The 13,494-nt window shown below is 40.5% G+C and overlaps 1 protein-coding gene across 3 annotated transcripts in view; it reads left to right on the forward strand.

Moving 5' to 3' along the window:
* The window catches only part of EDC3 (enhancer of mRNA decapping 3), a 54,736-nt gene that overhangs the window by 21,561 nt on the left and 19,681 nt on the right, over positions 1-13,494 (forward strand). For all 3 annotated transcript variants that reach the window (XM_005695141.3, XM_018066132.1, XM_018066133.1), the window contains 2 exons: positions 1,716-2,035; positions 10,555-10,890. In XM_005695141.3, the coding sequence (XP_005695198.1) occupies positions 1,716-2,035; positions 10,555-10,890 (656 nt within the window). The remainder of the gene's footprint in view (positions 1-1,715; positions 2,036-10,554; positions 10,891-13,494) is intronic.

A 13,494-nucleotide genomic window follows, 5' to 3' on the forward strand; every position in this document is an offset into this window, starting at 1 on the left:
TGTCTCTGCTTTTCAATATGCTATCTAGGTTGGTCATAACTGTTCTTCCAAGGAGTAACCGTCTTTTTATTTCATGGCTGCAGTCCCCATCTGCAGTGATTTTGGAGCCCCCAAAAATTAAGTCTAACACTGTTTCCACTGTTTCCCCATCTATTTCCCATGAAGTGATGGGACCAGATGCCATGATCTTATACATCCCCTCTTATTTCTGCCTCATCTCCTAACTGGTGCCCCTGCCTCTAGTTTCTTCACTGTTCTTATAGATACCAGAAAAACCCAGTGTGATTATGATCGATCCCTAATTTTCTCTTCAGCCTTACCTCCTGATGGCCCTCTACAAGCACTTGTCTCTTTAGTAACGCTATAACATTTACACTAACAACAGTAACGTTTGCAGTTCCTCACATGGCCTCAGTCTCTGAGCCTTGGCTTAAGGTGCCCCTTTCCCTCCCATACTCTGCTTGGCCAACTGTTATTTTCCCTCCCCAACCAGACTTGGCTTAAGTGCTTCATCCATCTCTACCAGACTAACATGTATTTTGCTCTGGGAGGCTCTAGTCCCCAGTACACACCTCTGTCATAGTATTCAACACTTTTGATTACCTACTTGAATTTTCTGCTGAACAGACTTCGAGTTCTGTGTGAGCATATGTTACTTTTCATCTTTATATACCCCACTTCTACTACGGGGGTTACCACATAGTAAGTACTCTGTGTATACCTTTTGAGTGAGCAGGTAGGTAAATGAATGAAAAAAGCCATTAAGCATTCTAGAAATCTAAGATATTAATGATGGTTTTATGATGAACAATAGGTCTCTTTATTGAAGTATAGTTGATTTGCAATGTTGTGTTAATTTCTGCTGTACAGCGAAGTGACTCAGTAACACACACACATTCTTTTCTATGTTCTTTTCTATTATGGTTTATCCCAGGATGTTGACTATAGTTCCCTGTGCTATACAGTAGGACCTTGGTGTCCGTCCATCCATATGTAATAGTTCGTATCTACTAACCTGAAATGCCCAGTCCATCCGTCTCCGACTCCCTTAACAATAGGTCTCTTTTTTGTTTTCCTTTTCTAAGCTTTTAATTTTTGTTTCTTTTCTAAAAAATTTATTTATTTTTAATTGAAGGATAATTGCTTTACAGTATTGTGTTGGTTTCTACCAAATGTCAACATAAATCAGTCGTAGGTTTACCTATGTCCCCTCCCACTTGCACCTCCCACCGACTTCCCTCCCCATCCCACCCCTCTCGTTGTTACGGAGCCCGGTTTGAGTTCCCTGAGTCATTCAGCACAATCCCATTGGCTCTCTGTTTTACATATGGTAATGTATGTTTCCATGTTACTCTCTCCATACATCATACCCTCCTCCCTCCCCGCCTCAGCCGTATCCATATTGCCTGTTCTCAATGTCTGTGTCTCCGTTGCTGCTCTGCAGATAGGTTCATCAGTTCCATCTTTCTAGATTCCATATACATGCATTAGTATATGTTATAACAATAGGTCTCTTTTAAAGGTCAGTGCTGTGTCCGTTGAATGTTGGTGGCTAAGTCTTGTCTTTAAGTACGCCACCATCTTTTTTAGGTTTTGCCTTTGATGACTCATTGAAATGAAGCCCTCCAAAGGTGTGGCTTGTTGCTGATAATCTCAGTTTCATTACCGTTATCACTATTTTAGTTTTGAGACTTGGACTCTTTTATGTATTTCAGGGCAGGTGACATTACAGAATTAAAAATTCTGGAGATACCAGGCCCTGGAGAAACCCAGCATTTTGGAGATCTTCATCAGACAGAATTAGGCTCCTCTGGTGTTGGTTGCCAAGTTGGTATCAATCAAAATGGCACAGGCAAGTTGGTCAAGAAGCCAGCCTCTTCGAGCAGTGTCCCTCAGAACATCCCCAAGAGGACAGATGTGAAGAGCCAAGATGTTGCCATCTCTCCCCAGCAGCAACAGTGCTCAAAGAGCTACGTGGACAGGCACACGGAATCCTTGAGTCAGTCCAAGAGCTTCCGTCGTCGGCACAACTCTTGTAAGTTGGATTAAGTTAATGTGTTTTCTTAGCTTGATGTTTCATGTCCACTTATCCACTGCTATTCTTTAAATAAGTCCTTTATTACTCTAATAAAAAAGATCCTGGCAGGGTTTCGCAAAAATATAGCATGGTTCTTTTATTCCAGTGCTATTTCCTCAAGATGTTAAAGGGAAAGGAAATAAGCTGTTGAGGCTCACACCTGCTCCTTGCCCTCTCCCAACATTTCCTTTCCTTCAAAAAATGTCAGTGATCTGGCTGGAGTTCACATAGACAGAAGTGATGTTTTTGATCTGGTAAATGGTGGTAGTAGTGATGTCTGAGTTGAACCTGCATTCAGGCTGTTCTAGGGGCTTCTTGAATACGTTTAGTTCTTATGGTTTACCTCCCATCCTCAGTTAGAGGAGAGGAAGGGATGGGCCTAGACATCTCTGTGATCTTGCAGTTTCTGACAGACTGACAGTTTTAAATTTACTGTGTTCACTCTCCCTGCCAGTCCACCAAGGAGAGCATACACTGATGTGTGTGGATGTCCAGTTCTGTGTGGTACTGACAAATTGTTGAGTGCCGTTTGCTTATTAGAGAACTGTAGTTAATTCACCCTGAGTCAGGTATGCTCTTTAACATATTTATTGGAATAATGTTACAGTAGTGAATTATAACAGATTCACTAGAAATTTATGTGGCCCTTCAGAAGCCAAAATTTTTTAAGTTTTGAAGTTGCCTGATTTCCATGAGTATAAACTATTGAAATTTTTGGGAAAAAAAATTAAAAAAAAAAGGTATTTCAAGGCACTTTTCCTTCAGTGCTTCTTAAATAACTATTTGAGTTGACCTGAGACTGAAATTGAATTGTTAATTCTTCTCTGTCCTTTGAAAAACTGTAGAATGCTTGGGTAGAAAATGACTTTTCCCATTTAGACTTTAACCTTCTCTGTTTCTTTATTCTTTCTTTAAAACAAAACAAAACAAAAATGCCTTTTTTCTTTACCAAAAAATTGGCTTGTTTGTTAAAAGTTTGAATGTTCAAGCAGTTTATAATCTCTCATGCAGGAAGATAATCTTCATTAGCAATTTTCAAATTATTTTTTCCTATATATTTTCCCCATTAGTAATATCTTACATTACTGTGGTACATCTGTTACATTTAATGAACTGGTTTTGATACATTAACCAAAGTCTATATTTTATTCAGATTCCCTTAGTTTTTACCTAATGTCCTTGTTACAGGCTTTCATCCAGCACGCCACGTTACATTTAGTAGTCATGTCTTCTCTTGGCTCTTACGGTTTCTCAGACTTTCACTGTTTTTGATGATCTAGACAATTTTGATGAGTACTGGTTAGATATTTTGTAGCATATTCCTCAGTTCGTATTTGATGTTTTTTTTTCATGATTAGACTGAGGTTATGTGTTTTGGGGAGGAAGACACAAAGAGAGAGTGTCATTTTCATTGCACCATATCAATAGTATGTGCCGTCAGCATGGTACGACTTTTTTTCTCGGCTGCCCTCGGTCTTGTCGCTGCAGGCAGGCTTTCTCTAGTTGCAGAGCATGGGGGCTACTCTCGTGTTCTTCGGGCAGGCTTCCCATGGTGGTGGCTTGTCTTGCGAAGCACAGGCTCTTGGGTGTGCAGGCCTCAGTAGTTGCAGCACGTGGGCTCGTAGTTGCTGCTCACGGGCTTAGTTTCCCCGTGGCTTGTGGGATCTTCCTGGGCCAGGGGTAGAATTGATGTGCCCTGCATTGCCAGGTGGATGCTTAACCACTGGACCGCCAGGGAAGTCCCACATTGTATTTCTTCTGACACTGACGTTGATTGCCTGATTGAGGTGGTGTGTGTCAGATTTCTCTTTGAAGTCAGTATGTGCAGCTCACATCCAAGGAGTGGAGAGTTATGCAGACTATCTACATAAGTTACTTGGAATTCTTCTCTACTAGAGATACATCTCTTCTTTCTCATTTATTTGTTCAGTTATTTATTTTTATCAGTATGGACCTACAGGGCTTCTCTAGTGACTAAGCAGTAAAGAATCCACCTGCAATGCAGGAGACGTAGGTTCGATCCCTGGGTGGAGAAGGTCCCCTGGAGAAGGAAACTGTAATCCACTCTAGTGTTCTTACCTGGGAAATCCCATGTCAGAAGGAGCCTGGTCGGCTGCAGTTCCTTGGGGTGGCTAAGAGTTGGACATAACTTAGCAATTGAACTATAACAACAGGGACTTACAAGTGTTTATTTTACACTTTGGCTTATAATTCAATGCCACTTTATTTTGGTAATCAAATTGTTTCGACTTTGGCCACTGTGAGCTCTTGCAGTTGGCTCCTGTGTCCCTTGGACATGCTCTCATCATTGTGGATGGGTTCCCCCTCCCTCAGTACTTCCTTACTATCTACCACTACAAGATGCTCCAGGTTTATCTTCTGTATTTCCTGCCCCAGCCCTAGGCTCAGCCATGTCTCCAGGGAGTCCTGTCTCCTTTTATTGGAGAATGGCATTACAAACTGCTGTCTAGGTACTAGGTGTGCTCCTTGCTACCGGGTGTCACCCTTTCAAAGGCTGACAGAGCAGGAAAATATATATGTGTATACTTAACCAGCATAGATACATATATCTGTAAATACTTCTATATGTAACCGTCACTACTAGATTAAGCTAAATGAGTTCATGATGTGACCAAGTTTAATCTATTACCACATGGATCATTCTAGCCTCCTCCTCATCTGTAACCTCTCCCTCCAGCTGTGAGAAACCCATACTATCTGCCATCTGACTTAAATTATTCAATTCCAGTATACGTATCAGAATTACGGTACTAACCCTAAGGTATACCCCCATTCCCTTCATTGATTTGTTTCATGTGTTTATAACAGATTGTTTCCCTGCATTCTGCATCCCATCTGGGGATCCTCCAAACTCCTCCCTCTTTTGCATATTTTAAGGCTCACTCTGTACTCTAGGAAAAGTTCTGTGGGTTTTAACAAATACATATATCTAATATCTTTACAAAACTAAGCAGAATTCCTTGTGTTTCACCTATTTAGTCCTTCCCTTTTTCCCCTCCCTGACTGTCTGCTGCAACCCTCCTCCAAACAGCTACTGATCTTTTTACCATCTACCTCTGTAGTTTTGCCTTTTCTAATCACATAATTTAAATCACACAGTATATAGCCTTTTCAGAGTAGCTTCTTTCACTTAACATTATTTGTTTAAGATTCATCCATGTCTTTTTGTGGCATGATAGCTTACTGCCTTTTACTGATGAATAATATTCCATTGTATGGATATAACAGTTTGTTTATCCATTTACCTTTTGAAGGACATCTTGGTTGCTTCTAGCTTCTGGTGATTATGAGCAAAGCTGCTGTAAATATTTGTGTGCAGGTTTTATGTGGACAGGACTTTTTAGATGAGTTGGGTAAATACCCATGAGTATGATTGCTGGATGTATGGTGAAACTATCAGTTTCTTTTTCTTTTTTCCCCTGATACTAACAGTTATAGCAACTCTTTTGAAAGAGTACAGTTAACTTCAAAACAAGTAATTTATTTGATCTTTAACAAGTCACTCTGATCTGGTAAAAAGTGGGGTCACTCTCAGAAGTATGCTCTGGTTAGTTGACGCTTCTTTTGCTTTTGCTGTTTGATCCACTCTCATTTCCTAGATTATTACTGCATGTAAATAAGGTTAAGAGATCATGGCAGTAAAATGTTGGGTTCTGTTTCCAAAAATTTATTTTGAATCCAGATTTGTGTGGAAGATGGCCATGGCCTGGGAGTTCGGTGATTGGATGTGATGGAATTGGTTTGTGATGGAAAGCAGAGTAAATTTATTTAATCAGCAAACCCTGTAAAATAAGAAGAAAGGTCTGCTGGGAATCGACTGATTTAGCATTTATGTAGCATTTTAAGGATGTCAAGGAAGTATATTAGTTTCTTCCCACCACAACTGTAGATTATTAATGTTTTTTTTCATTGATGGAAATGGAGATTAAGTATTTTTTTCATTAGAGAGCTATAAATCAGGTTTTTTCTAGTGTGTGTCGATTGATGTTGAGACTAGTAGATTGATAAAGCTATAAAAATATAATTTCTCATAAATTCTGGCTTTTAACTGTCTTTCAAAGTTAGTAATGAGTTATTGAAGGATTTGTTGGTTCTAGTTACCTAATCCAACATTGATGAGAGATTTAGCATGGGCAGATTTTAATCTCTTCTTTTAGGTTGAGAGTTGAGAGGGTGGTTATAAAGAATAGTTTCTATAACCGCGATTGCTGAACTAACACTTGATTATTTGTCAAGTAGGTGAATGGAACATTAGTTCCACAGAGCAGAGGGAAACCTCTTAAGTCCTCTTATATGGTCTGTTTAATGTAACAGTGATCCCACCATCTAAGGTCCTAAGATTATTTTTTGCTAAGTTTTCATGGTCCTTCTGAGGTCCTAATGTGACTTCATTACCTCCTTGGATGTGCTTCATATATCCAGCAAACTTGAAAACCCTGGTGCTGCTGCTGGAACCCAAGAGGTTGATTGATTACTAGGGTCTAGAATTTGGGAGTTGAAAAGAAGGTACTAGATACTCTCAGGAACCTCCTCATAAAGCCCATTGAGACTGGCACTAAAACGTTTGTAATTTGACCTTCAAGTGCCCTTTAGCGTGCTAAGTGCAGGACAGAGTTCCCCTTTACAATATGTGTGTGACAAACTCCGATAAATAAGTAGCACTGAGTGTTACACAACAGTGGGTTTGTTAGAAGTTATCCTGGCCAAAGAGCCTCTGTGCCAAGGCTGGCAGCAAAGTGGCACAGGAAGGCGGCCAGCCTCTAGTCTTAACACACGCTTGGCCCTGGTGATTGAAAGGTAGAGAAATCTGGGAAGCACTGTTTATCTTTTCCAAGGGAAGTGCTTTTCTCTCCCAGGGGCCAAAGGCCAGTCTAATACAGAGCCAGGCCCTTTGGGGTGAGTAAGCCAAGTTTTGAGATAGTTTATTCCCCTAGGACTTCCCAATATGAGGAAAGGGAAGAATAAGGGACAACTAAGCATGTTAGCCTGCCTTTAATTTACCTTACATTCTCTTTATCTTTTTCTTGCTAATATGTGATGTCATAGTATTTCCTCTTAGAAGGAAATTATTTTTTTTTGCTCTCTGCTTTATTAAAAGCATTTGGAGCATAGCTGATCCTTAGTGTATCTCTGTCAAATGAGTGAATGGAAGTTCTGTATTCAGCGGGAACATGAGAAAATAGCTGATGCTTTCTAAAATAAGAACTGTGGGTTTGTGAGTTATGTTTGTAGTTTGTGTCAAGCCACCAATGGTCTCCTGTTTTGCTGCTTTTCCTCTGTCTTCTTTCCCATTGATTAATTGCTTGTCTTCATCTGTCACTGAGATAGGTTCAGGACAGTTTAATGTCAGTTCACGCTGCACTTGACTGAACGCCTTTCCTCTGGAGTCCTTGCCTCCTGCTCCCTCTTGTATTGTTGTTGACTTCATCTTCCTGTCCTTTTCAGTCACGCAGCATGCTTGGCGTAGTTTTTGATGGTTCCCTTTCTTTCTCATAGGTTAGTCTCAGGTTTCCCTTTCTTTTATAACCTCTTTAGAGTTTTGTTTGTTTGTTTGGGGGTTTTGTTTTTTGATGTGGCTGTTTTGATTTTTAATTCATCAGAGATGGGTTTTTTTGTATGCTTATGGTGTAGGCGTGGTGCTGGCTGGCAGATCTGAATGGCAAGTGACAGACTTAACACCATGAGTAAAACAGAGATGCAGAGAATTCTGGTTAAGTTCAGTGAATTTCAAAAAGAAAATATTTTTCCTTTTTAATTTTAATGGCAGTCTTAGCTGGAGAAAATATCTCTGAGAGGCATGATGTAGAGCAGAGTGAGCAAACTTCTTCTATAAAGGGTGAGATATTAAATATTTAAGGGTTTATAGGCCATAAGGTCTCTGTCTCAAACATTTAACTTTGTCTTTGTAGCCTTAGACAATATGTAAACAAAGGAATGTGACCATATACCCATAAAATGTTATTTACAGAAGCAGGTGATGTTTGGGCTGGATTTGGCCCCAGGGTTATGATAAAGAGTATACACTTAGGGTGAAGTGGTAATCCATATTGATTCATGTTTGGAATAACTTTGTTTATTTTTTAATTTTGGAGGCTATCTTCTTAGGTCTGGTTAATTTTTAAAAACACTCTGGTTAAAGAAGGCCTGTGAGAGGAATAGAGGAAGTGTTATCTCTGCCATTCTTTGGTTCACTTATGGTTGCGTTATTGGCATTATCTTTATCGCATAGTTTTTTTTTAAGGTATCTTTTAAAGCCACTTACTCATTTTTGTATGCTTCAGTAGTTAAAAATGTATATAGTTGTACCGCATGAATGTACTTAATACTGTTGAACTGTACACTCAGAATGGTTTAAATGGTAAATTGTATGTTATGTATATTTTACAACAGTTTAAACATTTTGATGTAAATCCACTTGTTGTTATGGAACATTACTCATTCCTCAGGTAGCTCAAATACTGCCAGTGACTGGGTAGTATGAAACTTCTCAAGGGTGCTGATTCCCATCTGTGCCTTAAGTTCCTCTTTTTAGTTAGAAGAAAAAGTAAATAAAATACTCAGTATCTTTTCCCCACATTATCCTTTGTGGGTCATCAGTGGGTCGTCCTTTGCCCTCCTGGGTGTGCACACAACCACTGGAGAGAGACCGCTGGGCCAAAGACCTATGTCCTAATATTGATTTAATAATATTGACTTAATATAGAGGCAGTACAATGATAGTCCGCAAACTGGACTTTTTCTCTGTTTCTTCCCTTGCTTGCAAATATTGCTAATGGTGTTATCCTGACCGTGTATTTTCATGCTTGTTCTCTCCCATTCCTAATCCAGCTCTCTTTTCTCATCCGTGCTTCTATAGCACTTTATGTAAACTTCTCATTTTATTTTATTTTAGTTATTATATCTCTCCTTCCTTATGGGTAACTTGTCTTGATTATGTACTGTATTCCAGGTACTTAGCTGTTGCACACAAAATGCTCTCATTAAATGTTTTTGTCAAATTATTGAAACTAGAACTTCATCCACACTTCGACAAGCCTCTCAGTGGTTCGTAATCTCAGCTTTTTATGGTGACTCAGCCAACTCTTCCTTCCTTTTATAATTTTGGTCAGCCTTCGATTTTTCTCTGAGGCCTAAATCTCATCTTTACTGCCAGCATAGCCCTTTTCCATATCAATATTTGGCACGAGGAAGATTTAGACATGAGTTACATATGCATAGTATACATCTTGCAGAATAATTGTAATTAATCTTGCTGATGTGGATTTATTCGTTAAATATTTATTGACGGACTGCTGTGTACTAGAAACCCTGTTAGGGGTACCACAGTGAGCATTTTACATACAAGGAAATTGAGAAGTTGAATGATAGATATAAGATTATATAACATGTTAATAACAGAACTGAAACTAGGTCCTAGGTCTCCTGACTCATGGTCCACTGGATAGAAGGGAGTTGCTGTGAGAAGTTAGAGCAGTATAGTTGGGATGATCTGTATGAGGGGGTTTGCTCATGATCATCCCAACCTCTACTTGAGTGTTTTAAAAATTGAGGAGCTCAGTCTTACAAAAGGAAGTACATTATGTTTATTCAGACTATGTTGAAGGTTCCATTTGGCATACCAGTCACCTGGTTCATCCTTTCGGGGTGGTCAGATGGGGATCAAACTATAAATTCAGTTCAGGATTCTCTGGGAAGGCGTGGTTTGGAGAATTCTGTGGGGTCTTTGCTGCTGGAGGAGTAGTTGACTGACATGTGGTGGCCAGATAGTCTCAGAGACAAAGAGTGACTTGAGTGCTGTGGTGTTGATATGCACCTTGGTATGGCCTCTACAGGATTACGTCAGTATGGTCCTTGTCATCATTTGATGGTTCAGAAATTGCTAACCCAGAGTGATTTTAAGAAAAGAGGTCACCAGAAGATCTAAACACAGGCCTGTAAGTCAAAATACATCAACTTATAGTAACAGATGTATATCCGTCTCAAGATCTGTAATCTGTCTAAACCCAGGGATTCCCTTCCTGCTGAGGTCTAGCCTGAGACTGAGTTAAAAAATCAGAAAATGGCTTGCTTGGTAAGCATGGGATTCAGAGCCAGTTGGACAGAATCTTTCTTTGAACTTCAAGTTATGAGGACTTGGCCTTCTTTTACTCTGGTTATTTCTCTCTTAATCAATGGCTGGACATTCAGAATCAGACCACCTGGACTTGTGTGGAGAGACTGCTGTATTCTTGCCCTCCACTTTTTTGATATAGTCAGTTGTCAAAAAAGCCTTGATCATTACCAATTCCTTTATGAAGGGCAGAACTTCAGATTTTCAGGAGTACTGTGTATTTCATATTCACTGTTACTTGGGTACTTTATGAAGTCTACTATTCCATGAGAATTGTGGTAATTTGTGTTCCCCACGGAGCACTTTGTGTGAGCATACTGACTTTAGTCCCTGTTTTTTTCTGCAGGGTCATCTAGTAGCAGGCACCCAAACCAGGCAACTCCAAAGAAAAGTGGCTTAAAGAATGGCCAGATGAAGAATAAAGATGATGAGTGTTTTGGGGATGATATTGAAGAGATCCCAGACACAGATTTTGATTTTGAAGGGAACTTGGCCCTTTTTGACAAGGCAGCTGTGTTTGAGGAAATTGATACCTATGAGAGGAGAAGCGGTACCCGTTCCCGGGGCATCCCAAACGAGAGGCCTGCTCGGTACCGCCACGATGAGAACATCCTGGAGTCAGAGCCCATTGTCTACCGTCGGATCACAGTGCCCCACAGTGTGAGCAAGGAGTTCTGCACAGGTACGTTAACCCCACACCCCACTGGCTATTCCTCACCCCCGCCCCACTTTTTTTTGGTGCTTGAATCAGAGAGATGCAGATTCTGAGTCAGAGTCTTGTAGTAGGAAGTGGCTTAAGTGGCATGGTCATTGGCCCATTATATCGTCTTTTAGAGATTGTGGCCAATTTATCATCCTGCTTACTGCTCGATTGGGATGGGGGCTGATTTTTCTACATACCCATTTATATCCTGTGCCTGGCAGGATCTGGTCTGCTGTTTATTAAGTAGGTTATGGTTAACAACTAAAGGCATAGAGGCTAACTCTTTACCTTGACATACATAGTTAGATCTGTTTTCACTTTGGCTTTCTTATTACTGCCTGTAGATTTTACCAGAATTTCAGCTCTGTTGCACTGGTTGTTTGCTGGGGTAAGAAATGGTCAGAGCTGAGTGGTTGAAACCATTGGCTAAAAGTAGGGTTTCCATAAATTACCTTTGTGTACTATACTGTCCTCATCTCCTGCTGGCCCTGGTCATTAAGGAGCTAGTCATAAAGTTCAATGACAGTAGTCTTGTAGTAGTACCTATACTTGGTACCTTGGTAGTTATGTATAGGTCATTGTGTCTGTTAGCTCAGTAATTTTAAAGTCTTTATCTCTCTTTTAGCATAAGAATCTTTTCTTCAAATGTGGCCTTTGAGGCAGCTGTGGGACAGGTGGTCTGTGTCATCCCTGTCTCTGTCCCTTCCGCCCAAACTTATTAACTTGGCTTCTTGGAATACAAATAGAAACTATCGTTATTGAGTGATTTGGGAGCTAAAGGGGGAATCATGTTCATTTTAATAAGGATAATAATCATTTTGGATTGAAGTCTTGAAAATAGGGTAGCAGTAGCTTGAAAGCTAGTAGCAGTTACGGGAGATTTATGGAGACAGCATAATTTCATTTTGGGGAAAATCAGATATGGTGTGGCATTTTTGTAGACATCAGTGGGGCTCTGTTGTATTTGGTTTTGCTGTGTGTAAAAGGTTCCATGTGAAAAGAAAATAAGCAGATTTTCAGTAAAAGATAGAAATTAGTAGTCTTTCTTAACCTTTCAGACTCTGATAGGCATGCCTCTTTGCTAACGTAGATTACTTAAGTGATACCAGCAGTGTGACTTGATGGATTCCTTTAATTTTTTCTTTTTTTTAACCACCCGTGTTAAGGCAAATAACTTCATTCAGCAGGCTAGCAGTATACTCAGATCCTGCCACCCATCCACTTTTGATTGCTCTCCTTTTTACTGCCCTCAGTGAAAAAATAAGCTGCTTCTACTGGTAACTCTCTGGAAGCTGAGGTGGTTGGCTCATGTGTATGTGACTTCCTGGAGGTTCCTAAGCTTGGGGAGATTATGGCCTGCCTCAGAGTGAAGTGGCTAAAAGGGAGACAGTAGCTGCAAAAGTCAGGAAAGATTCTCAGATCCAAAAGAACTTAAAAAAAACATTTGCCAAGGTTGACAACAGGAGACGTGGGAACTTTTTCTTACTATGTACTTCATTTTCCCAGCTTAGTCTTCACACTTTGTTTAATTTAATGAAAGAAATGAAAGTTCCCTTCTCTTATGTTTTTAAATCACAATTGTGATTAACAGACATACTGCAAAGCACATGTGCTAGACGTTGGCCAAGAACTCAGGTATGGCGGTTTGTGGTGTGTCGCAGCCAGTTGGATTTCACTGGAGCGTTGACATTGAGGGGAGAAGAGGTCCTGTAGCGTCATCTGTCTGGTTTTTCTCTTTGTTCTCAGTAGTGATAAGGAGTGAAATTGAAGTCCTTTTGTCAGGCAGGGTCTGTGCTGGAAACAGAGCGAGCACGCAGTTATCTTGCTGAGTAGTTTCTCCCACAAGTGATTTTGTCTCTGCTCCGGCTTCAAGGCACAAGTCTTGAAGCAGGTTTTTACTCAGTGTTATTCACATAGTGCCTGGCTGGGGGCACTTCTCCAGTTGGAGCTCCTATCCAAATGTTAGTATAAGAATAAGGCGGCTGCTGCTAAGTCACTTCAGTCGTGTCCGACTCTGTGCGACCCCACAGACGGCAGCCCACCAGGCTCCCCCGTCCCTGAGATTCTCCAGGCAAGAACACTGGATTGGGTTGCCATTTCCTTCTCCAGTGCATGAAAGTGAAAAGTGAAAGTGAAGTCACTCAGTCGTGTCCCACCCTCAGCGACCCCATGGACTGCAGCCCACCAGGCTCCTCCGTCCCTGGGATTTTCCAGGCAAGAGTACTGGAGTGGGGTGCCATTGCCAATAAGGCAAACTGTCTGGAAAATGTGGGGAAACAAGCTAGGACCAAAAGAGTTAGGTTACTTGATCACCTAATGTAATTTTCTCATTTTTGCAGGTTGAGGACATTGAGGTCCAGAGAGGCAAAGGCACTTACAAACCTTATCTGTCACTTTTCTTTTCCTTTTCTGAATGTAGATAAGTTAAAAGAGAAAGAAGGATATGAGAAGGATAGTGTAATGGCACTTAGATTATAATATAGTCTTTTCTCTTTACTTCCCTTATAAGTAGACCAACTTAGATCAGCAATTGTGAAGAGTGGCTTGGCTTGCTCCCCAGTCTAGCCTGTGGCATTCACGTCC

This window comes from Capra hircus, chromosome 21 (genome assembly GCF_001704415.2).
Source record: "Capra hircus breed San Clemente chromosome 21, ASM170441v1, whole genome shotgun sequence".
Taxonomy (NCBI): domain Eukaryota; kingdom Metazoa; phylum Chordata; class Mammalia; order Artiodactyla; family Bovidae; genus Capra; species Capra hircus.